This window comes from Sminthopsis crassicaudata, chromosome 6 (genome assembly GCF_048593235.1).
Source record: "Sminthopsis crassicaudata isolate SCR6 chromosome 6, ASM4859323v1, whole genome shotgun sequence".
NCBI classification, from domain to species: Eukaryota; Metazoa; Chordata; class Mammalia; order Dasyuromorphia; family Dasyuridae; genus Sminthopsis; species Sminthopsis crassicaudata.
Genome location: NC_133622.1, coordinates 122,211,237 through 122,238,485, shown reverse-complemented (window position 1 = coordinate 122,238,485; position 27,249 = coordinate 122,211,237). Strand labels below are relative to the sequence as shown.

The 27,249-nt window shown below is 33.9% G+C and overlaps 1 protein-coding gene across 6 annotated transcripts in view; it reads left to right on the top strand.

Annotated features, from left to right (window-relative positions):
• The window catches only part of TBCK (TBC1 domain containing kinase), a 312,198-nt gene that overhangs the window by 215,791 nt on the left and 69,158 nt on the right, over positions 1 to 27,249 (top strand). For 4 of the 6 annotated variants that reach the window (XM_074272833.1, XM_074272837.1, XM_074272834.1 and 1 more), the window contains one exon: positions 13,635 to 13,676. The exons of 1 other annotated variant lie outside the window; for it this stretch is intronic. In XM_074272833.1, the coding sequence (XP_074128934.1) occupies positions 13,635 to 13,676 (42 nt within the window). Of the gene's footprint in view, positions 1 to 13,634; positions 13,677 to 21,204; positions 23,477 to 27,249 lie in introns of those variants that run through there. One more of the 6 variants, XM_074272836.1, reaches the window with a different exon arrangement.

Here is a 27,249-nt window from a genome sequence, read left to right as displayed (position 1 = left end):
AAGCATCCCTAGATTGCCAAAGGGGTTGTTGACAGACATAAAAAAGGTTTAAAATTCCTAAAAGCCAGAATCTTAAAATGAATAATATACTTCTGAACATATTTGTAAAAACAAGGACTAGTGTAGCACATCAAAGGTTAGGAAAATCAAAATATGGGCTACTAATCAAATATTTATAAACATATTTGCATTAAAAATTTTTGTTTGGAAAGTTTGCATTGCTAAATGGGTTAATATTAGGAAGTTAATATCTCTTGTACTGAGAGAAATAATTACATAAGCAAATAGGTAGTTGTTTGGGAGAAGACAGAATGAAGGAGGTGAGAATATGGCTTATACTCTGATAACTTAGAATGTAAGAATAATGGAAATCTATGAAAGCTTGGGAAAACCAATTTATTAAACTTTAGAAAAGTTCTATTATGCAGTCAAATGTCACTTATTCTTATTTCAGATCCTATGACAAACGAAAATAGCCCCAAGAAATAATAAGATTACCATATTGATAACATTTTATATTTATATGGTACTTTGCAGTTTATAAATCTCTTTCCTCACAAACTCTATAAGGAAAGCAGTACAATTGTTATCTTCATTTTTATAGACAAGAAAAAGGAGACTTTGAGAGGTTAAGTGATTATAAAATCACTTAAATTCTGTAAGTATGTTGAGTAGAACTGAATTGCATATACTGTCTCAGAAAAATATTCATTTGGTTTTTAAATGTAGTTGACATAGCTAGCACACTGACATCCCAAGTTATGGATGTTTTATAGTGTAATATTTTTAAATTACAAAGGGATTTGTGAGGATACATAATCTCTAAAGGCTGCTTCCCATTATAGATCTATGATCCTATAAGATAACATATAAATAAATTACAATTTAATCATATGGGCCATAAAAATAGATCCTTCCCTAGCATTGTGATTATCTGCTGCTGTTATTTTTTCTTTTATTGTCAGTGATAGAAGGATATCCATTCCAGAAAAGAGAGCCTCCCAACTTCTATTACCTTCTAATCTGTTGGTTTCTAATCATAGAATGAGAATCTTGGGGCTAAGAGGGTCTTTAGAGGCCATCTAGTGTCATAAACACACTTCCCCATCCTAATACATCATTTAGACTTATATTTTGAGTGGCCTTTACTTTTTTGTTTTAGTGCTATCCCAAAATTCCTAAAGAATGTGCTAGTAGAATTATTTCATCTGGTGCCAAGGCCTCTGTCATTCACTTTTTGCTTTAAATAGTACAACACTTTTCACATAGTAGACACTCAAAACTTATACAAGGTATTTGTGTGTGCCTTAGAGAACTGGAAGTCATGTCTCCTTTGAGCTTGTATTTGTGATGTGTGACATGACTTTTAGCAAAATTAACAGCTATATGATTTAAGAGTGAAATTTTCTGGCATTAAAACATATACATTTATAAAAGTAACAATCAAAGGTGCCCTTTCTCCACTGTACCCTGAGTGGCTTGCCTACACAGCCTCATTTTGCACTGGTCTCAATATGTATTTATTGAGTTGAACTCAACAACCACAGTCTGAATAGAAGATTGTGAATAGAAGAATCTACCCATTGAGGAAATGCAACAAAAAGAATCTAATTTCATGGATAAAACAAAAAGCTCTATTATTTTTTGGGGGAAAAAAAGGCACATTGAGTGAACCCACAGTAATGAGTTTATGGGAGAACCCACCACATGGGAAAGCATGTGGATCACAACCAGCATCACTGGAGAGAATGCCCAGATTGATGAGATCATAAATCTTATTAGAGTTTGGAGTTCAACTTTATTTCCCCCTGTGAATGTAGAACACAGGTAGTGCATGTATATGTGTGCGTGTGTGTGTGTGTGTGTGTGTGTGTGTGTGTGTGTGTGTGTGTGTGCGCGTGCGCTCGTGCACAGGCATAAAAATATCCCCCAATGGTATATAAATATGTGTAAAGCATTGTCTAGCTCCAAGAGTACATACGTTTTAATGATATTCAGCAATTCATTTGAAGAATCTGTTCTCACTGTGCTATTTATGAAACAAATGAAAAACACCTTAGACTAGATAAACGTTTATTGGGGCTAATTTTGCATTCATAATTAGATTTAGTCAGAAAAGTAAATAGAATGCAGAACCTAAAGTTAAGAAGACCGGAGTTCAAATTTGAGCTTTAACACTTGTGAATTAGGTAATCCTGGATAAGTGAGTTAACCTCTGCTTCAATATTTCCTGAACTGTAAAGCAGAAATCACAATAATACCTTTCTTCCAGGGTTGTTGAGAGGATCAAATGAGATAATTATAAATTAATTCAGTGTCTGACACATAGTAGACTCCTAATAAATACTTCTCTTCCATTCCCCTACTACCTTGTATGGCCTTGGACAAATGATTTTACCTCCTAGAGCTTCCATAACATGATGAAAATCTTCCAGCATTCTTCCATTTACATATAGGGTATTTTCTCTAAAAGACAACAAAGCTATTTATGGGAATTGATTGGCTCCTATTTCCCTTGATTTAGTGGCTTGTTCACCTATGGGCATAAGAAGTGCCTCCCACATGGAGTAGGGAGCCCAGCTGAATTGGTAAAGACCATGCTCTACCCCTCTGACCAGAGATATTTTCATGGATATGGTGAAGGAGTCTGTTTATAGAAGCTAAGAACTTACTATGTTCTTGATCTGTCAAGGCTAAGTAAACATCTTTTTTGTTAACTGTTCAGTGACTTACATGTGTTTGATTTAGTCCCAGAATAGAACTCAAATTAACAGGTGCCAGATAACACTTTCATTTTTACATCTGTAAAATGAGGATGTGCACAGGTGACCTCTGAGGTGCTGCTGGATTTCCATGACTGCTGAAAAGTTACTACCTATCAATCAGAGAGCTGGATCATAATGAGTCTTATTAAGCTAAGAAATAAAACAGGTATTGTGGCATAGTGGAGAATTCTGTGCTTGTGGTCAACCCCTATTGCTTACATGACTGATGGTATGTCATCTCATGTCTTTGACCCTCCCTTTACTTCTCTAAAATGAGAGAGCAAGATATATTCACTGACCTCCAAGCTCTACCTTTACCGTCCTATGAATTTTTTTAAGTACAGAAAGGATTTTATTTGTGGCAGAGCTTACCAACTTGGTCACAACTTCTCAACATTTAGCACATACACACATGATAAACACTTTTGATTATTTATGTTGAAACAGATATAGAGAGACCTAGGATTCTATTTAAAAAAAAAAAAAAGTGAGCCAGCACATTGAAAACAGAATGAGTAACCAAATGAAAGATATACATTTGTTTCCTGTAATTGTTCACTTAATTGTTGTAGATGATATGGAAACAGAAACTTCAGTTGAGTACCTTGAAGTATGTAATTAGAGCCATACTTTCTTTGTTTTTCTGTCATTACTGTTAAGACTCCAAAACATTTTTCCTTGGAACATAGTTTTTCTTCCATAGAGGAAACTTCTTAAGAAGGATTTTAAGAAGATTTTAAGGACGACTAAATTTAAGTCTAGAGAAATAGGGTTCACCCTACACTAGCAGAATCAAAGAGAATGAGGATTTGTCAGAGGAAAATAAATTCCTTTTCCTCCCCCATTAGGTTGCCACAGTTATTAACAGCATTCCAGTCCATCCCTTCCCAACACCACCTCCACAGCTCTGCCCAGAGAGGAAATCAGAACCTCTCAATAAGCTACCAGGTTTTATATGTCAGGGAAGCAAAAGGTGTAGAACATTCAAAGGACTTGGTTTTATAGATTAGAACATTGTTTTTCTTCCACATCTAAGGTCAGAGTTGATGTGGGGGCGACAGAGGAAACTCCTTAAGAAGGATTTTTAAGAAATGCAGTAAGAATTTAAAGCATTAATAGAAAGTTTCCTTTAAAACCTCCTTTAAGACCTTGTGAACAACAACAACAACAAAATCACTGACTGGAAAAATGCTGCAATAGTAATACACAGTGTTTTATTTTAAATCCTATAAAACCTATGAAATTAACTCTGTACAAGAATACATTGTTAGAAGTCAACATCCAAACAGGACTTCAAAAACTACACTTTCCTATTACAATATAAATTGTACCTCTCCCTACGGTAAGTTCTTAACTATTTACTTAATGGTTTACTTAATTACTTATTAAATTTATTTACGGGACCAAAACAACAATGTAAAAAATTTTGAAGTCAAAAGTTTTTTGGCTTAAAAATGGTTTTGAATTTTTATTTGAATTGAGAATGTGCTGTTGTAGAAAGTTACATTTTTATTGATTGATTTTGCTTTTATTTTATCTTTATTTCTAAATATGTCCCGCCCCTCTCACTTATCTATATATCTACATTTTGATCATTTGTTCCTGAAGGAAATAAAAAATTATCCATTTCACCAAATCACTAAATCATAAATGTTTCACATCTCCATGCAAGTTATTATCTCTCATTCTAATACTACATAAGACTTGGCTTCTCTTTAAATTTTCCTAAAGCAAGAGCATTTCTGCACATAAAAGTAAATAGGGACTTGAAATGTCAATAAACTGCATTCTTAACACAGGGTATTAACTCTTGGGGGGAGGGAAATTAATTCAATAGACTAGATAGCAAAATCAGTCACTAATAGATGATGCCTGACCAATGTAAAAGTATATAATGTACATCACAGTGTACAGTAGTACCTAATGTTTAAAAAATGCTTTAAAAAGTTCTTTCCTTACCCTATTTCTCTGAGGTATGGAGTGAAAATATTACTCTCCCCATTTTAGAGATGGTGTGCCAGGACAAGAGCAAAATAACTTTGGCATCAGAGCCTGCCTCTGACACATGTGACACAAACTCTGGAGTAAAATCATTTAAATTTATTGCTCCAAAGCATCTTTCTAGGATGATAAGTTACAGACTGTTTACTACTGGTAGAGGAAGTCTCAATACCAGAGGATTCATTATAAACATGAAATCACAGGTAAATCCCCCCCCCAAAAAAAAAGTATGGAAGAATGAGAGATTAATGAAGAAATTGTCACTGCCATCTGGGGAAAGGGGTGGAGGGAAGGAGGAGAAAAATTGGAACAAAAGGTTTTGCAATTGTCAATGCTGAAAAATTGCCTGTGCATATATCTTGTAAATAAAAAGCTATAATAAAAAAAGAAAGAAAAAAGCAATAGCAAAAATTGAAAAAAAAAAAAAGAAAGAAAGAAAGAAAGAAAGAAAGAAAGAAAGAAAGAAAGAAAGAAAGAAAGAAAGAAAGAAAGAAAGAAAGAAAGAAAGAAAGAAAGAAAGAAAGAAAGAAAGAAAGAAAGAAAGAAAAGAAATTGTCACACAAAGAGTTTGAGACTTTCTCACAATCAGAATTTAGAAGTGTCAGGGTCACACAGTAAATATTAGTGCCAAGAAAAACCCATGATTCACAGGGCTCTCTTCATAATAATCATTAAAATGATTAATTATGATTAGTTGACTTTAGTTGTCAACCTTTTGGTCCATTCTATCATGCCTGAATATCAGTTTCCTCACCTGTAAAATGGTGACAATAATAGCATCTATAGTTGTGAGTTATAAAGTATGTAGCAAGGATTAAACACTGAATAAATGCCAGCTATTATTGGTATCACAATTGGCTGCTGTTTTCATGTTGGATTATGTATTAAAATAATCTTGGATAGATTTGGAAGAGTTATAAATTATTCTCACATCTTCCTTTGTTTCAAATCTAATTGTTATATGGCTTTTGAAGTTAACTTTTTGATGTGTATATATGTTTACACATGGAAGTACTTAATGTTTGAATTAATGAATGGATAGATGTGTTAAGGGCTCTAATGTATAAAGTAAACCATTAAATTGAAAACATGTTACAGGACAGGTGTGCTGTTCTAATGTGCTAACTTGACTAGGCAGCTAAACTCTTTACAAAGGCAAAGAAACAAAGTTAAGAAGCAGTCCCAACACATGCAGCTCTTCGCCAGCTTAGAAACAGCTAAGTTTTGTATCTTATGAACAAGAATAATTATAGGAGAATACGTGCTTACTCATCTTCCCCACTAAAACAACAACAACAACAACATCAACCCTATTTAAGCTTGCCCTCTTGTCTGTCTGCCTTTGGTCAGTAACAATCACTCCATTTGAAAACTTGACAGAAATCAAAGCTTCTCTAAAGGATAGATTGGGGATGTACTTAGATTCCTTGAGAAACCCTTACATCTTTAAAATTCTGATTCTGTGGTTATAAAATAACAAAGTTTTGGAGACCCTCTTTTCTGGTATAAATAGCCATCCACCGATGCTTTTAGAACTAATATTTACCCATATTGTAATCATGTGTGTTTATAATAATAATCAAATAATTATAATAAATAATCTAACATGTTTTGGGTCTGTGTGTGTGTGTGTGTGTATGTGTGTGTGTGTATGTGTGAGTGAATTTGTGCTCTCTATTTATCTCCTTTTCCTTCTATCCCTTCTTATTCTGAAACAAAAAAACAAAACTCATTGTTGAGTTGATAACTGCCCTTTTTAAAGTTTTGGATGCTGCTGTATTTGAAGCTAATAACCACATATGGACATTTATATACATATTTATATATAGTATGCTTTAACTATTTGTTTTATGTGTATGATGTGGACATGCAGGAGTATGTGCATGCCTCTCTACTCTCCTCTCCATTTCTTCTATTCTGCTTTTTCCCTTTGAGAGAGGGGGAATCATTGTTAGGTTAGGCATTGGCTTTTGTTTTATTTTTCAGTAATGCCATATTTGGAGATGTGCATCAGTGTGAAGCACGGCTGGGCTTACTGTTTTTCTTTCTTAATCTGGCATCAATCATTTCCCAAGGCACAGCTGTGTTCATTCTTACAGTGTGCCTCTGCCTGTTCCAATAAAAGCTCATGAATCCAAATGAGCTCTTGGCAGAACAGCGGGTATTAAAATAAATGCTCTGGTCATCTGATTGTGGGAAGGGTGGGAAATTCTTAGAATTCTTTAAGCGAGGTGCCCTGGCTGTACCTTACCACCATCAAGAAATGGCTGCTAAATTTGTGAAACTTACTCTGCCCTGGCATGCTGACCCAAACCTAGGCTTTTCTTTAAAAGGCTGTAGAATTGCCTGTCCTCGACCAAGTCCTAAAACAGTGGCACTTGCATTGAGGAAAAGTGGGTCAGAGTAAAGAAGTCTTCTCAATCCACTTGGATGGAAGAAAATTTTTCTTTTCAATGCCAAGTATTCCATAAACCCTCTTATCTATTCAGTCCCAGCTCCTTATTCTGATGAAGTTAAGATTACTGTCTGAGGATTGTTGTCTTGAGTGTAATTGTCTGCATATGTAGCACTGTGAACTGGATTATCGTTTATATCCTGATTTTTTTTTAACAATAATAATAGCTAGCATTTAAGTAATATTGTAAAGTTTACAAAGTACTCAACAAATATTTAATTTTATCCACACCACAAACCCAGAAGGTAGGTAATGTTATTATTCCTATTGTACTGATAAAGAGACTGAGGGAAACAGGTTAAATGTCCAAAGTCACATAGCTATTAAGTATCTGAGGCTGGATTCAGACTCAAGTCTTCCTGTTTCCAGGGCCCTATCTACTACCTCGCTCAGTTGCAGTTTTTTTGGGCTCCCAAATAAAGTATGGAAATAAGTTTGGCTAGAAGCTTTTATTGAACATGCAGCATCCTGATTTGATCTTCCCTGATCCCTATAGTTGTTAGTTCTCTCTCCTTTTCTTTTTAAATGATCACATTTATGTTTATTCATTTACATGTTATGTTTTTCCATCCCCTCAAAAATTCAATCCATCAGCAAACACTTTTTAAGTGCCTATGAAGATCTACAAAGATGAAAATGAAACAAAAAAAAGTTAGATTCAATCAGATGAAACAAAATACATACTTATATATAAAATATAGGTGAGAAATAGAAAAAAAAAAATAGGTGAATTTTGGATAGGTAAAAGGGGAAAGCAATCCCATGAGTTAATTTTTGTCTACCATCAGTAACCTTTACCAAAATTAATATTGTGTTTTCACTTGATTTTTTTTCTTTGCATTTGGCATTTTAACACATGCTATACTTTGAAAAAAAAAAACCCTTTACTGAGGTAGCCACATTCTTTCTTCTATTGAGAGCATTTAGATCACTACTAAGTCCCATTTTTAACATTCCATTGTACTGTGTCTCCAGAGTGCTTGCATATGAGGTGGGCAACATGGAACTTTGTGAATGTTCTGTCCTGGAAGTGAACTTGAATGTGGTTATTATGATTTAAGTTCAAGGAGTTCTTAAACACAGCAACTTGAGATGAAACTTAAATTAGAACCTGGACATTCCAAACATGAGTTCAAACATCTTTCATTTTATATACAGCTACTTTCTCCCAGGTACAGTACCAAACAATGCAACATAACAAAATAGATATTACTAAGCCTATATTAGGTACAGAGCACTTCCCTAGGCACTAGAGGAGATAACAAAGTTTGTAAAAGACATTCTTTCAAGTGTCAAAAGACCTTATTGTGCAGATGCACATCATATTATGTAACTGTAACCAAGAAGAACAAAATAAAATTTTATGTGAAGTCTGAAGGAGAAGGTCATTATTGACTGAGGGGATGATAGAAATCTTTTGGAAATGGCATTAGAGCTGGTCCTCCAATGCTTCCAGGGATATTTTTTCTTTTTATTCTTCCCTCTGTTAGGACAAAAATGCTAATTTTTATTTGATTGCATTGTATTTTGGTTTCAATATAACAGGGAGAATGTGTGTGTGTGTGTGTGTGTGTGTGTGTGTGTATGTGTGTGTCTGTCTTTTAGGAGATCCTTCTGTCTAGAATGTAACTGTTTTGTAAGTATTAGAGGACTGTCCAACAATACCAAAAGGAGAGACCAGTGCCTTGTGGTGGTTCATGTCATGTTCAGTTATGTCTGACTCTTCATGACATCATTTGGGGTTTTCTTGGCAAAGATACTGGAGTGATTTGCCATTTCTTTCTTCAGTTCATTTTACAGATGGAGAAATGGAGGCAAAGTTAAGTGACTTAGCTAAGGTCACACAGCCAGTAAGAGTAAGAGCCTAAGACTATTTGAACTTCCTTCTTCCTGACTTCAGACTCCAGTGCTCTATTTACTGTACCATGTAGCTGCTCTAGGAGGGTATAGCGTACCCACCAAAAAGAAGAATAGAAATCTTGATTAAACCTTTTAGCCTTTGAGACAAACAGGTTCAAGTGACTTGCCTAAAGTCACACAGCTAGTAAGTTTCTTCCTGATTTCAGGCGTAGCCCTTTACTACTCTTAATCTAAGTGAGTGCTAGCTGTTCTTGCTGTACAACTACTTTAAACCTTTCGATAACAAAGACTAAAGTGATATTATATTGAGGAATATAGAAATATAGCAGATGTCTCTATGTTACATTACAAAAAATAAAATTGAATAAAGATATATTATTTTCAGTAATCTTATACATTCTTGTAATATAATTTAATGGTCCTGAGGGTAGACCAAATAATATATGATTACTAATGTCAAGCAGTACTTGAGAATAGAGCAGGAACTAACAATTTGGGCATCTAAAAAAGAAACAGGAAATAAAAACAGGTCAGATTTGAAAGTAATGATATATAGTTCTTGAAGGATCCTACTCTTCATCAGTGTAGGAATGCCTTCAATCTTCTGAGATCTCAATATATCTATGAGTTAGAAAGTTCTTTTGAGTAAAACTGGAGGTTGAGTGAGGGTAACTGATGAGCCTCAAATCTTTTGAATGCATTAGATGTCTAACCTAAGGATGTGAAGACTCTCCCTAGCAGAATGGGTGGATGAGAATAATTTGTTCCAACAACCGTGTAGGTATTTTCTCTTCTAAGGTTCCCTTCTATATATAATATGTATCTTGTATGGATGTATTTTTGTACATTTTATTTCCCCGTTATAATGTAAATTCCTAGAGGACAGGGCCCCTTTTGGCTTTTTTTTTTTTTTTTTTTTTTGTATCCCAGTTGGTGGTGGTAGTGTATAGCAGGGCTTCTTAAACTTTTTCCATTCATGACTCCTTTTTACCCAAGAAATTTTTATGTACCTGGCATATAAAATAGGTACACAAATCAAATGTTAACTGATAACTAATCATAATTTCATGATCCCCACATTCAATTACAAGTCCCAACATGAGGTTATGGCCCACAGCTTAAGAAGCTGAGGCATAGGTAAGCTTTTAATTAAATGCACATTGATTGATTGATTATTTGACATGTCTTTCCAGAAACAATAATAGTTTAAATTTAATTACTCTTCCCAGAAAAAGAAGTACAAAGAGGAGCAAGACCATGAGGCATGTCAGGAAGATGGCCAAGCATTTTTAGGGCAGGAGTATGCTGGAGCCAATTCACATCATCTCTCACCAGAATCTATTGTTAAATTGTCAATGTCAGTACTTACACAAAAGAAACTGGCAAACTCTATAAACCAAGGTTCAATTTGTTGCTTTGTGGATTTCTAGACTTGGGAAAGTGATGGAAATAATGTTAATAATGCAGAGTATACTTAAAAGTGTGTCCTGCTTGCAACCATTTTTTTGGGCAGAGCTTGTTATTAAATATATACCAGCACTCTGCTAGAACAGTTAGAAATAGTGAGCTCTTCTTAAAACAGCACGGCTTTGGAACAAGATTTCTATGCAGGAAGGTGGTGCTAGTAAAACATGACGCTTGATGCATAATGAAAGTTCAGTAAATATTTTCTACTTGTTAATATACATAATTACTATCCCTAGAGTTCCATTATAGCTAAGACACAGACAATATTGCAGAGTACTTTAATTTTAGCAGAGATCCCAACATGGTGTAAAGAGAAAGTATATAATTTAAATTCCTTGACCGAATTCTGAGAATAAGGAGAAGAAGGTAAAACAGACAGGGGTTGATAATATTCTAATTGCGCATTGTTGTAATATTTTTTAATCTTTGATTTAGGGATTCTGATCCTAACCCATAGGAGTCACTAAAATGACCTTTTTTTTTTTTTTCAATAAGAAAATCTCAATAAGAGATCATATATTTTTACTCAGCATTCTACCAGCTTACATTTTCAATAAAATGAGCCTTTTTCCCAAAGGAATTCTACCAGCTTACATCTTCAATAAAATGAGCCTTTTTCCCAAAGGAACTGTACATCTTGGGCTTTAAGTTAGATGTTTTTGAAAGATGCACCCTCTCTTTTTGGCCAGTGAAGTAGCATTTTGTGTTCCAAATGGTTAGTTCAATATATAGCTATTGGAATGTGCTGTTCATGTAAAATGTCTATGTTCCCATGGCGAATCTGAAGTAAATTCACAAGTAGTGATGAGTAGATTTTTCTGAAATCTTGGCTACTCGTCTCTAAGAAAGACTTTGATTCCTACCTAGAAGAAAACAGAAGAGGCATTGAACCTGGTTCAATGAGAGAGGAATTTGAAGACTCAAGTTCAAAATCTGTCTTATATGCAGTAGTTAGCCTTTGTTAGCCTCAGATTGCTTAGCTGTAAAACGAAGATAACAATTCCCAGCTCACAAAGTTGTTTGTGAGATTTGAATAAAATAATGTTTGTAAACACACTTTTCAATACTTAAAATACTTGTTTATTTTTATGAACTCATAGGAAAAGAAATAAGACCCCAACATCACAGATAAAAAAACAAACAAACAAAAAAGTGAGCCTTTATTCTTTTGAAAACTTCCTTGCTTTTTCATCTTTCATCCTTTTCAACAAAAACGAAATATAGAATATTGATATAATGTTTAAGATTGTCGCACAAAATCTTAATCACTACTCAAAATTTTTCCAGCTCTGTAGAGCTGTCAGATCCTATCATCTCCATGCCTGAGATATCAGTGCTAGGACTTTAGTGATAAATTATTTTATGTGTGTGCTTTAGCACTTGTTACTGAGATGCCTAGTTCAAATGGTATAGCTCAGTTTGTGTCAAATTCAAATAAAAATGAACCTCTGTCCATTTAGAAAACCTCAAATTAACATTATCAATGTTTTATTATATTTTGATTTATTTTGTTATTTCCCAATGGCATTTCAATCTGGTCTGTAATTTTGTAGGCCAAAGTTTGCCGCTTCTAATAATAGCTAATATTGTAAGGGAAATCAGTTTTAGATCTCTTAAAAACCTCAAACTTCTTATAATTTTCACCAAATAGTCTTATAAATCAAGGGTCAATAAACAATAACTCATATGCTGGTGCAAAGTTAATAATACTTTTTTACTTTAAAACTTTATTAAAAATGCAAAAGCCTTTCATAGCAGTCTGGGCTGTATAAAAACAGAGACCAGATTTGGTGCTTAGGGTCACAGTTTGCCAACTTCTGCTTTAAGGGCTGTTCTCATGACCAAAATAATATTACTTACTATGTTGAGCACAACAAACAGCATGTCCAACTGTAGCTGATCAGACCAATACGAACTTGAAAATCTGACATAGCTGGGGTACAAATAGTCTGAATATGTGAGATAGAAATAGCTTCAAATTTGCACATGTCGTGTTTCTTCTTTCTATTGTAATTCTGTTTCCTCAGAGACCAAATGTGGGCACATAATGATGGGTAGTGCTGTGCATGTTTCCCATGTGTCACAATCAGTTCCAAAGTGTTTCAAAGAGAGCTTGATAGTGTTCTTGTACTACTTCTTCTGACCTCCATGGGAGTCCTTGCTTTATGTGAGTTCTCCACAAAATAAGTTTTTTATGCTAACTTATGTTTAGCATTCAACCCATCAGAGTTGTGCTCTTTGCATTAAGGTTGGAATGCTTGAAATTTCAGCTCAAGAAGGGACCAGTGTCCAGGTTTCACAGGCATGTATCATGAGGTCAATATAGCATCAATGTGGGAGGATATTCTTTTACCGCTGCATGTACTACAACCCATCCCCTGTGCTTACCCATTTTCTTTGCTTTTGATCATGACTTCCCATGATATATCAGTAAGGGAGTCACTCAAAAGTGCTGAGGGCTTTCCTGGAATTGGTTTATATTCCATAGATGGGAATTGGAGTTGCCTTTATATTTATGCATGTGAATTGAGCTGACTGTTTCATTTTTCTAGTCAAACATTTTTTAGATAGTACTCCCATCTAATTAATTGTTTGTATAACTAGATTTTGAGGTAAATCTGATCGTCTGCATGTAGAGAAGGTATACAAAGCTGGCTTCATGGACTTCTATGAAATGTCCAAGTGGACACCATAAGTTCTCTTTGCCTGCAGAGACCTTGAGAAGAAGCTCAGCATGTGGAATCTGGTTTTATTTTTTTGGGAGCCAGAGAATATTTTCAGCACTATAAGTAATATGACTATGGGCAGGCATTTAGATGGAAAGACAAACACACACACACACACACACACACACACACACACACACAAACCTCAGAAATTGAGAGGTAAGCAGGCACACATACATGCCCCAGAAGGCATTTGACATTGTGAAACCAAGATTGTGACATTAAAGTGGCTTGTTCACTCTCCCAACTTCCCACCAATACATACTCAAACCTACTGAGAAGGAGAATTGCTGGGAACAGACTGAGATATGTAATAAGATATTAAAGTGTTTAATTTATTCTTTCCTCTTCTGTCTACAGATTGAAGGCATTTATTTATGCCAAGATTTTTCTATTCTGAAGGTATTTATAATTTCTTACTTTTTAAATAATTTAAAAGCTGTCTTACTCTTGATATAAAATTATGATTAATTATAACTACTTTGTGATTTGTATACTGTAGACTTCAATGGAATGAGTTAGTGAATGGATTGTCATATTCATACAGAAAAAAAGATACAGAATTCACTTTGGATTATTGGAATGGGAAAGAAAGGCTTCTTCCTACCCTTAATTCAGGACTTGAGCTATATGAATGAGATTCTTGTGGAGGCTTTTAAAATTAATAACTCTTACAAGCATTCCACTTATAGAGGAAATTAAACTACATGAATCAGAGAAATTATCTACCTTAGATTATGTAGAAGAAACAGGAATAAATAGAACTAATTGATGTAAGCCTCAGATAGAATTACTTTTTTCATTGTTCCTTTTCTTTTTATCCTTGATGAGGGGCATAATAAAAAGCATTGTCTAAGAGAAAATCCACTTCTAAAACAGGAAAGGGTAGAATTTAGGAAAGAATGAGCAAGTCCTTAGGGCAGCTCAGTGGCATAATGAATAAAAGTACTGAACCTGGAGTCAGCAAGATCTGAGTTCAAATCCAGCTTTAGATACTTATTACCTTTATGACACTGGGCAATTCACTTAACTCTGCTCATCTCTGTTTATTCATCTGAAAAAATGAGCTGGAGAAATGGTAAACCACTCTAATATCTTTGTCAAGAAAACCCAAATATTGTCATGAAGAATTGGACATGACTGAAAATAATTGAAATGACTGAATAGCTATAAGAATATGTCCTTATTCCAAAGTTGGTGTCTTCATAAAGAAGCATGGATCCAAATTTGTCCCAAAGCACCACCTACCAATTATGTATTATTACATCCTACTTTATACTCCAGAGTCCATAGGATGATTTTTCATTTTAGTTTCTCAGAGATTGTAATATTCTTTGAGGTACGGTAGACCATACAATATCACTGGAAGAGTAATGGTGATTAAAAAAAAAACCAAAAAAAAACCACTCTTATTTCAGAGAGGTTTGATTTCTTTGGGGGGAAAAAAAAATTGAAATTCTCTATCAGCAAACCAGTCTACTCTGCTCTTCTTATTCTGTTTAATTTTTGGTCCAACTCAATTGTCCGTTTGCTTTCAGTAATATATTATAAAGCCATTAACTTTCCTTGGAGAAATCATAAATGACAAAAGATTAGATGGTCACATGAACAGAAATGTGAATAAATATGCTTTAAGAGCTCAAGAGAATAACTTTAACTTTTGAATGAAAAAATGCTATCAAATACTTTTCACTATGGGAAAAATTCAAATGCCATTACTTGATAAGAAGATGTATTTAATACTTTGCAACTTTTCCATACAAAAATTTCAAAAAGCCTTTTTTTTTTTGTTCTTATAATTAATATATAATACTAGCTTAGTTTCGTTAAGTTTTTGAGATTTTTTTCCTGTTTAAGGCTGCATATGTTTGTCCTCTAAGTGCTTTTATTGCCTACCCAAATATTTACATAGTGTAGATGCCAATATGTACAGGACTTTGGGTATCAGTAAAATATGTAGAATTTGACCCATCTCCTAGATGTCAAAGCCAGTAAAAATGAAGTAGTACTTGAAAGATGTCCATGTTGCTATTTTTCTTTCTTTCTCGCTTAGAAGTTTACTCAATACTGCTCTGGCAATGATTTTTTAAAAATTTTATTATTTTAGTTTTCCAAATACATGCAAAGGTAATTTTCAGTATTCATCTTTGCAGAACCTTATGTTCCAAATTTTTCTCTCTCTCCTCCACCCTCCCCAAAACAGCAAGCAATCCGATATGTTAAACATGTGCAATTCTTCTAAATATAGTTCCGTATTTGTCACACTGCACCCTCCCCCCCAAAAAAAATCAGATCAAAGAGAAAAAACACAAAAAAGGAAAGAAAAAACAAGCAAACAAACAGCAATAAAAAAAGGTGAAAAACACTTTTTTTCAATCCACATTCAATCTCTACAGTTCTCTTTCTTTGGGATATGGAGGGCATTTTCCAACCTAAGTCTATTGGAATTACCTTAAATCACCTCATTGTTGAAAAGAGCTAAGTCCATCATAGTTGAATCATAGTTGATCATCATGTAATCTTGTTATTATTATATACAATGTTTTCTTGATTCTGCTCACTTCACTCAGCATCAATTTATGTAGATCTTTCCAGGCTTCTCTGAAATCAGCCTGCTCATATTTCTAATAAAACAATAATATTGCATTACATTCATATACTATAACTTATTCAGCCATTCCCCAACTGGGGGGGGGGTATTCACTCAATTTCCAATTCTTTGCCACTACAAAAAGGACTTCTACAAACATTTTTGCACATGTGGGTCCTTTTCCCTTTTTTATGATTTCTTTGGATACAGAGCCAGTGGAGATACAGCAATAGCTGGATCAATGAGTATGCATAATTTGATAATCCTCTGGACAGAGTTCCAAATTTCTCTCCAGAATGGTTAGATCATTTTACAACTCCATCAACAGAGCATTAGTATCCTATTTTTCCCACATCCCCTCCAACATTCATCATTATCTTAGCCAATCTGAGAAGTATGAAATGGTACCTCAGAATTGTCTTAATTTGCATTTCTCTTATCAGTAGTGATTTAGAGCATTTTTTTCATACAACTAGAAATTATCTTAATTTCTTTGAAAATTGTCTGTTCATATCCTTTGACCATTTATAAAGATCTGTTTTTCATACTATATTTATCATACCCAAAATTAGTTTGCCATTCCCCTTCAACTCAGGGAGAATAATAGTATAAATCTTGTTACATATTGTGTAACTTTTCTGAGTCTCCTGGTCTCTCTATTTTTGAAATGAAAAGATTTGTCTTAAATTATTCTTTTGTGAATACAACTAATAAAAATTTAAATTGTTTGATAAAGCTCCCAAGAATACATGGAAAGTTTTCTTTTTAAATTAAGAAAGCAAATTTTGAGCAATCCAAGTTTATTTTTTAGATTCAGTTATAGTTCTTTTCCTTTCCAGATATTCAAAATATCTTTGATCTGTCCCTTTCTCTATCACAATAGCCTTATAATAGTTGTTCTCTGTCTCATTCACTTCAATTCCCACACAGATGCTAAAATGATTTTCCTCTAGTGCATATATAATTAGGCTCTATCCCTCCTAAACAAACTACAGAGGCTCCCTATTAAATGCAAATCCCTTTCTTGGCTTTCAAAGCTCTTTACAACCTGTTCCCAAATTACTTTTCCATTTTTATTCACCTCACTCCCATCATCAACTCTATAGTCCAACCAAACTGGCCTTCTTTAAACTATTCATACACAATACTATTATTTTCTCTCTGTGTGCCTTTGCATTGGCTCTCCTCCATCCTTCCTTACCTTTTCCTCTCAGAATCCCTAATTTCCTTTAAGACTCAACTCAGGCACCATTTCCTCCAAGTTTTTCATTTAGGAGTCATAGAACCCAAAGGAGTCTGTGTATAGAATGAATTCTGTCGGGGGACATGTTAAATTAATAGGAATTATTCTAGCTAGAGCCTATGATTAACTCTATGCTCATCATTATAAGAGAAAAATAAAATAAGCAATTAATTAAACTCCTATAAGAAAGCAATTTAAAAGAATAAACTCATAAAACTGGGGAATAAGGGTAGGAAGATTGTTATGATTCTTACAGGGTACTAAGACAGTGGAATTGATAGAGTCAATAATTATCTAATTTAGCATGGTTCAGTATGATTGATCTGATCCTACAAGGAGATGTTATGGACCAGAACTTGAAACAAGGTAGAGTGGAATTGAGGAAACAATGGTTAAATCTAATTTAGCATTGATTTAATCCTACAACAAAATAATGGTTTCCTAGTAGTATACTCAATTTGCAGCATATAAGCAAGGAGCCTCCCACAAGCCCACAGATAGCCACAATCCCACTCTCAGAGGCGGAGTCAGATTCATTCCATATTCCACCTTTGTGCTGGCTGGAGATTTGGAGGAAGAGAGGCTGAAGCTGACAGAGACAAAGGACTAGAGGCAGGAGCTCTTGGAACCAAGGAGAGAGATAGGCCTCCAAGAAAGCTAACCGGGCTATTTTGAAGGAGACAATAAAGGATCTGAACTTTTAATTCCTGGCTGCATTTTGGGATTATTGAACTGAACAGAAACTAAGGCTGCCTCCAGAAGCTCCCCAAGAAACCTTCTTCTAGAGAACATTACAGAAGATGAAGGAATCATAGATCTAACTCAATCTCTTTCAGCTTCAACATATACTGTGTACAATAATCTTGAAGTAACACAAGATTGTTAAAGAAATTTCATTCATATTTACTTTAATATTACTAAGACATAGTTCATTCCTATTTTAGAGGATTTTAATAGAAATTTTGATATAGTAGGTAAAAATTGAATAAATTAGTTTAAATCCTGGCTCTGTTACTGTTTGCACCTTCTCAGAAAACCAGAGAGCTTCAGGCTCTTAACAACCTTCTTTGAATTTAGGTGGCTATCACTCTACTTCAGGCCTTCATTACCTCTGCTTAAACTACCAAAATAGTCTTCTAACGGATACCTTTAATCTCTTCCTTCTTCAATCTATATACAGCCAAATTGATTTTTCTTCTATCCTCAAAAAGTTTCAGTGGCTTCCTCATTGTTCCAGCTGTAGCTGTAGCTGTAGCTATGTCTTTCTTTGCCTTTTTGCTCTCTGTAATGCTCTCCCTCATTAGCTAGGAATCTCATACTCTCTTTAAGTCTCCATTTAGGTGCTACCTCCTTCACAAAGGGATATTTTTCCTGATACTTCCAGTTCTCCTCCCCAGTCCAGGAATTACTTTATATTTGTAATGCTTTGTTCTTTTGTATTGATGTACAAATTTTTCTTATATCCCTCTCCTTAGAATATAAGTTCCTTGAGAGCAGACACTAGTTTGTATTTGTTTTTAATCCCCAGTATCTGAAGATACTTAATAAGCCCTTAATAAAGACTAATTGATCTGAATGGAATTGAACAGGTGAACTTGGACAAGTCAAATAGCCTACTTTAAAATGAGAGGGTTCACCTAAAAACAGCTTCTGTGATTTCATCCAGCTCTAACCTTCTTTGAGGCTGTTAAAGAACAAAAAGTTTTCTACTTTAACCCCTTTGTTCACCAGAAACATCACATACTCTGCCATTTTTAAAAATAATTTTTCATAATTTACTTGGGATATAATAAAATGAAGCTACAGGAATGTTTACTGATTTGCCTAAAGTCACATAATGAGTTAACAGGAAAACTCTAAGGGAAATTAAAATTCAATTCTTTTTTTAAATAGTATTTTTCCCCCAATTACATATAAAGACAATTTTTAGAATTCATTTTAAAATTTTTTTTGAGTTCCAAATTTCCTTTCTCCCTAAGACAGTTAATCGATTTCATGTAAATTATATATGTGCAATCAAGTAAAACGAATTTCCATATTAGTCATGTTGTGACAAAAAGAAAAAGATTGAAAGAGAAAAAAAAAAGTAGAAATAATATGCTTTGATCTACATTCAAACTACATCATTTCTTTCTCTGGATGTAAATAGCATTTTCTGTCATAAGTCCTAAAAAACTGTCTTGGATCATTATATTGCTGAGAAGAGCTAAGTCATCTGTAGTTGATCAATGTACATTGTTGTTTTTTTCTGTGTACAATTTTTCTTTTGGTTCTGCATCACTTCACATAAGTCTTTCCAATTTTTTCTGCCTGCTTATCATTTTTTTACAACACAATAATATTCTATCCCATTCATATAGCAACACTTTTTTTTTTACCATTTTCCAAATGATAAGAATTCCACCAATTTCCAATTCTTTGCCATCACAAAAAAAATAAATAAATAAATAAAAAATAAAAAAAAAAGCTACTACAAATATTTTTGTACAAATAGGTCCTTCCTGCCCCTTTTGGAGGGATACAAACCTAGTAGTAGTATTGCTGGATCAAAGAGTATGCACAGTTTGATTGATCTTTAGTCATAGTTTCAAACTACTCTGTAGAATGGTTAGAGCAGTAGAACCTAATTCTTTAAAAATTTAGACCATTGGATAGAGTACCAGCCCCGAAGTCAGGAGGACTTGAGTTCTAATCTAGCCTCAGACACTTAACTCTTCCTAGCTGTGTCACCCTAAGCAAGTCACTTAACCCCCATTGCCTCAGGAAAAAAAAAAAATTAAACCATTTCCCCTTCTACCAGAATACTGCCTCTGATTTATTCACCTAAGAAGATTTCTCACTCATTAAGCACATTAAGTCGAGATTTTTCTATACTTCATCATGAAGGCAAGAGCCTAAAATTTAATAAGAAAAGTACCTACTGTTCTGATTGTGATTTTTAAGATTCTGTGACCAAACATGAAACAATGACGCTTGCCCAATTTTCTTTATATTTATCTCCTGCCATCATTTTATAACATGTTTTGTTACTTGATGTAGTTTTTGTCATCAGCCTAATAGATTTACTTTTCTAACATTTTTTTCAACAGTTTGACTTTTCTATCTTGAACAAAAGCCACAATCTGTTTCCTCATCTAGCTGCCTAAACCTGCATATTCTGCATGTTAAGGAGCTCCTCCTTTTGTCCTTGATGCTAGTTTGTTTCTACTCAGTCCTCACCCTTCATTTCTTCTCTTTTGTAAAACCAATTCCTGATCATTCTTCCATTGTCTCCTAAAAATATTGTAATTTCTAGGCAAATGACTAATCAGTGTAAGATATATATTTATATAAAGATAAAAAGCCAAACCAATACTTATCTGTTTTGATTTTCCCCTGGAAATCAACTTATAAAGTATTTTATGACCTAAACAGTAACATTAGAATACCTACTTGGGCAGTGTATGTTCAGTTATCCAGAATTTTAAATGACAAAAGTCAATAAAAAGAGATAAACTGTGCTCTCTCTTAAATCCCATCCTTACAAGAAACATAAAAATCAGGATAAGAAGAATGTGGGAGAGAAGAGGATTTTTAAGGTCTCATGCTTCAGTATCCTTCTAGATTTCTCATTTAAAGGTGTCATCTAGAGCTAACCATCTAGGGCCAACATTTGTGCCTTTCATAAATATGCAATTTGTCAATGTGAGAGGAAAAATTGGGTAAACATCAATAAAAAATTTTTAAAATATGTATTAAGCAACTTTTGTATGCAAAGAACTTTTAGGAAAAAATAGCATTAATATAGTATGTGATGTTCTGTTTCTCTCTAAATTGTAGTTGTTTTCTTGGGGGCAAGTTTCTTGGGGAGCTTCTGGAGGCTGCCTTCCTTTCAGTTGTTCAATAAGCCCAAAATGCAGCCAAGAGTTAAAGTCTTTTATTGTCTCTTTCTATTCGCGCTCCCAAGTTGGGGTGACAAAACATACTGTTGCTTTCTAGAGCCCCCATGATGGGGTGATTAATGGAGTCCATTTATGTAATGTCCTGATCATGTCTTAATTGTAATCCTAATTTAGGAGGAGGTTTCTTTTCTGTATAATCTTTTCCTCTGTGAGCAGGTTTCTTGGGAGGCTTCTGGAGCCTTCCCCTCCAAAAGTGTGGGATTGCTGGACTTGGGAATCCACGAGGCATCTTCTCTTTGACTCAATCCAGACTGCCGTCCAAACTCAATGTCCCAGTCTAGACTGCTCTTCAGACTCAATGTTGCCATCTTATATCCTCGAAGGGAATGGGTTTGTGAGAACTCCTACAGCCAATGAACTTGCTCCTTTTAAAGGTGTAAACTCCTTTAAATGTGTAAACTCCTTTTCAGAAGTCTAAAGGTATAAACTCCTTTTAAAGGTTTGAACTAAAGGTGTGAATTCTGAGCTAGAGAATTGTTTAGACAACCTGAGTTAGCACCTTGTAATCCTAACACATTTATTACAATTTCTTCTCCACTTTTATATCCTCATACCCTTAAGTAACAAAAACACTGGGCATGCACTAAGAATATACTGCACACATGGAACCACATAAACAACTTGCTATTATATGTAGTTTGCCACCTGCTATCACTCTGCTTCAATCTCAACACAGGTTGTCACTGCCCCCTGATTTCTCAGGAAGGCCGACAGCCCTTAGGGGATATGAGGAGCTGAACCAGACACTGTTAGCAGGTTCCCTCTGGGCTAAAGGGTCTTATATGTCATCCAGAGTTTCCCCATTGACGTGACCCTCTAAGGAAACTGAGTGGATGCCCATCAGTTAGAGAATATGAATATTATGGAATATTATTGTTCTATAAGAAAACAATCAGTAGGATGATTTCAAAGAGACCTTGAGAGATTTACATGAACTGATGCTAAATGAAGTGAGCAGAACCAGGAGATAATTGTACACAGCAATAGCAAGATTATATGATCAGTTCTGATGGATGTGGCTCTCATCAACAAAGAGATGATTCAGACCAGATCTGGTGATGTGATGAAGAGAGCCATTTTCACCCAGTGAGAGGACTGTGGGAACTGTGTGGATCACAATATAGTATTTGCAATCTTTTTGTTTTTTGCTTTCGTTTTGCTTTCTTTTTCATTTTTTTCTTTTTGATCTTTTCTTGTGCAGCATGATAATTATGGAAATATGTACAGAAAAATTGCATATTTTTAACTTAACATGTATTGAATTGCTTGCCATCTAGGGGAGGGGAGAAAGAGGAAAGGAGGAAAAAAATTTGAAACACAAGGTTTTGCAAGGGTGAATGTTGAAAATTATCTATACATATGTTGTGAAAATAAAAAGCTTTAATAATAAAATTTTTAAGTGCTTCAGAGAAAAAATATATATACAAAGGAAAGCAAAAAACATGGCCCCTGTCCTAAGGAAGCTCACATTTTAATGAAAGTATCCAACATACAAACAACTATGTATAAAACAATATGTGTCTTTTGTATATTTATTTACCAAGTACATGGGAAATAATAGAAGGCACAATAATGGGAAGGCACATAAGAAAACGACTTCTTTTGGAAGGTAGGACTTGAATTATTCATTACCTCTATTTTTTTCCAAATCCTGCCTCTAGATACTATATTTAGGGCAAGTAGATTGAAAATGAAGAATTGATGAGTTCCATAAGGAAGTCAGGCACCAGAACCTTCACAAAGTTGAATAATCTGTTGAATTAAACATTCTTCACTGGCTATCCACTATGGTAATTGAGAGGATTTTTTTTTTTCTAAATCTGATTTCACTGGTATGCGAAACACCTGGTATAGAAATTTTACATCATTTCATATCAACAGCACTGTCAAGTCTTAGAAAGTTACTTAGGCTATCTGAAGATTTATTGACATGCCTGTAATCTCATAGCCAAGATATGTCAAAGTCCCTAAACTCTGGTCTTCTTTAGTCCAAAGCTTTATCTACCATATCATGTGTCACAGGTTAAATGGTTTATCCAGGGTCACACAGTCTATATAATTCAGACTTAGCCTTTCCCTATGTCTGACCATTTGAAGCCAGCACTATCTCCAGTAGATTCTAAGGATTGTATACCAGAAAATTACTTCTTATGTGGATTGTATTCTTTTTTTTTTTTTTTTAATTGAAGGGAGGGTAGGTTTTTTAAATTGGGAAAAATAGTAATTATGTTAAAACAAAAAGAAGAGGGTCATTAAATGCATAGAAGAGAGCAAAAGAAGGAAACAGACAAGGAAAACATCTTTGAAAATAATATGAAGGGGCAGCTAGGTGGTGCAGTGGATAGACCACTAGCCTTGAATTCAGGAGGACCCAAGTTCAAATCTGGTCTCAGACACTTAACACTTCCTAGCTGTGTGACCCTGGGCAAGTCACTTTAACCCCAGCCTCAGAAAAAAAAAAAAAAAAAGAAAAGAAAAGAAAAGAAAAAAATATGAATTCATTAAATTTATTATTTATTCAAATTTGTTTATTTAAAAATATCAAACTGAATTGAATATCAAATTTGAATTTCACACATAAACCTTTTTTCTTCCCAGTTTTATATATGAAATGTTCTTTTGATGTTTATTAAATTCAAAATTTTTTTAAATACCTACAGAAGAGGAAATGTACCAACACAATAGATTTTAGATTTCTGATCACTCTAAGCAATAGATTTATTTAAAATAAAATTTTAAAAACCACTTTGCTCCATTTCTGAATAGAAGATTGACATATTTTGATCATTAATTATCTTGTTTTCTTTCCATTTTCTTTTTATCTGCCTTGGATTTACCTTAATGTACAGATTCTATGTTTGTTTTTGTTTATGCTTTGAATACCATGGCTGTCCACCCATTATGCTCTACATTTAGTTGAATATTACACTTTAATCTGTATGGTATACATAACATGTCAGAATATACCAAGAATTTATAGTATGAATAACCTTATGACTTGGCAGGGCAGTAAGAAGAAAAGCAAGGTAAATAAGCTTTGAGAGGACTAATACAAAATAATCTTGGCCATTTAACTTTGCTACAGTTATTGCTGCCAAGGGTAAAGAGCAGAACATCTTACAAATCCAAAAGATTTTATTTATTTATTTTTATACTCTGCCATTTATTTCCAATACTTCTCCATTATTTTTCCTAATTTTCTTTCTTTTTTTAATTTTTTTTATTTTTTTTTATAAATTTTTTGACAGTATATATGCATAAGTAATTTTTTTTAATAACATTATCCCTTGTATTCATTTTTCCAAATTTTCCCCTCTCTCCCTCTACTCCCTCCCTTAGATGACAGGCAATCCCATACATTTTACATGTGTTACAATATAACCTAGATACAATATATGTGTGTAAATCCAATTTTCTTGTTGCACATTAAGTATTAGATTGCGAAGGTATAAGTAACCTGGGTAGATAGACAGTAGTGCTAACAGTTTACATTCACTTCCCAGTGTTCCTTCTCTGGGTGTAGTTGTTTCTGTCCATCATTGATCAACTGGAAGTGAGTTGGATCTTCTTTATGTTGAAGATCTCCACTTCCATCAGAATACATCCTCATACAGTATTGTTGTTGAAGTGTATAATGATCTTCTGGTTCTGCTCATTTCACTCAGCAACAGTTGATTTAAGTCTCTCCAGGCCTCTCTGTATTCCTCCTGCTGGTCATTTCTTACAGAGCAATAATATTCCATAACCTTCATATACCATAATTTACCCAACCATTCTCCAACTGATGGACATCCATTCATCTTCCAGTTTCTAGCTACAACAAAAAGAGCTGCCACAAACATTTTGGCACATACAGGTCCCTTTCCCCTCCTCAGTATTTCTTTGGGATATAAGCCCAATAGCAGCAATGCTGGATCAAAGGGTATGCACAGTCTGATAACTTTTTGGGCATAGTTCCAGATTGTTCTCCAGAATGGTTGGATTCTTTCACAACTCCACCAACAATGCATCAGTGCCCCAGTTTTCCCACATCCCCTCCAACATTCATCATTATTTGTTCCTGTCATCTTAGCCAATCTGACAGGTGTGTAGTGGTATCTCTTAATTTGCATCTCTCTGATCAGTAGTGCAAATCCAAAAGATTTTAAACCTTCAAAGAATTAGGAATGGTTCTGATTATCTAAAAGGAAGATTATAGTTACTACTAATAAGTATAAATCATTATTGTTTTTTCCTTTTGAAGTATTTAGTAACTTCTTAGTCTTTTAGTTGCTTATTGGCTAATTCTTAATTAGATGGAATAGGATTGGGGACTAGATTTGTGGATTCATCCCTATAGGGAATTCCTTTACAGGTGAATACCTTCTCTGGAAGGTAATAGTATTTTAGATCAGTGAGGTTAAATTATTTGCCCAATGTTATATGGACAGTATATTGCAAAAGTGGACAGGTCTTCCTAGCTTTGAAGTCTGCTCTGCTATATGTTCTATCATTATTATTATTATTTCAGTTAAATTTTCAATTAAATTTGAGTTTCAGTTAAATGAGATTGTGGGATTTAACCACAAAGCCTATACTGTGCCATTTGTTTCATCCTGTAGGACGTTTTAAATGAGATTGATTCCATGCTGATATTATCAAAAACACTTCAAAACCATTCAGATAGCTTCATATATTCTTGTAAACCTCTGTTTATTTCGTAACAGAATGCATAATAGTGTAGGGTAGAAGATATTACATTTCTGCTTGCTATTAGTCAGTGGAACATTTTAAAGATTAAGTTTACCAAAAGAATTGTTGTCCGGAAATCATTTATCAAACTTTCCCTTCCTTGCCTTGGAATTTTTAACTGTGTAAAATCTATATTAAATAATAATTGAGTATTAAATATACACTTGGTTTTTAAAGGACAAGAACCTTAAAATAGTAGTATAAAATCTTAAATGAATGACAGTGATTTACCTATTTTTATTCTATTGCGTCTCAATAGATTGTAATTAAAATAATTATATCTCTTGTACAAATAATCTCAATATCATATATTCTTCTTGCATATATAAAAATTTGCTAGAATTTTTTTATCATAATCCAAAATTTTTCCATACAAATTGGAGTTAGTATAAAAATTCAAGTCTGATAAAATTCAATGAAGGAAAATTCTTGTAGCTTAAACATGAGTTTTTTTTTTATGTTACTAATGAATTTTACCTTGTTTAAAGAGAGTGGCAGAATTTATCAGACTGTATTCTCTCATACGTACTTTGCTTCCATCCAAAAGTTAGTGACAATTGTCCAAGTAGTTCCTCAAAGTGGAACTCTTCAGTTTTTCTAGCTTTAGGAATGATTGTCTATGTTCTAAACACTTAACCTCCCTGACCTCCCTAAAATCAGGATCTGATGATGGATTTATAAAGAGACTTGAAATATTTGCAGATGCACAAGGTGGTAATTGTAGCACTTCTGTACTATCATATTCTCCTTATGTCTTAAAACAAATGCCTTGGGTATAAACCATCTTTGCTCTTTTATGAGATTTAAACAATCTCCCATATTGACAATAAAAAGTTAGAATATTCCTTTCCTTGGGATATCCTGATCACATTAAAGATTGCTTACTATTGAGCTTCTCAGCCAAAATGAAGTATACACTCTCCTTTCTCAGATTACTTTTTTTTCATTTCCTATCAACATATTGTAAATCCTCAGTTGAATTAAGCTCCTTGTGGTCAGGGACTATTTTTAATATCTCTTTATTCGCAGGATTTAGTATAGTATCTGCATATGATAGGTATCTACTATTTGTCAGATTGAATTGAATTGAATTCACCATGGGATGAATAAAATAGTTACTGATGATGATCATGATCCACAGAATATTAAATATAAAAAAATAATAGTAGCATAGTGACTAGTTTTAGGACCATTCATTCCTGAACACTATCTGAAAAAAAAAAAAAGAACATTATAAAGATAACAAAACTGACTAAACAATTGAAACATAACATTAATTCATGAAAACCTCAGAACAATAATTTTTTGATTAATGTTACCATCCCAAATACATTCTCCAACCTTCAAGTAAAAAATTTCAAACTATAGAGTCCTACCAGAAACAGGAATAAGGACTAGACTTATGATTTCATTGACATAGGAAACATCTTCCATCACTGGAAGTTGTTATCTCATTTGCAACTTGGAGTC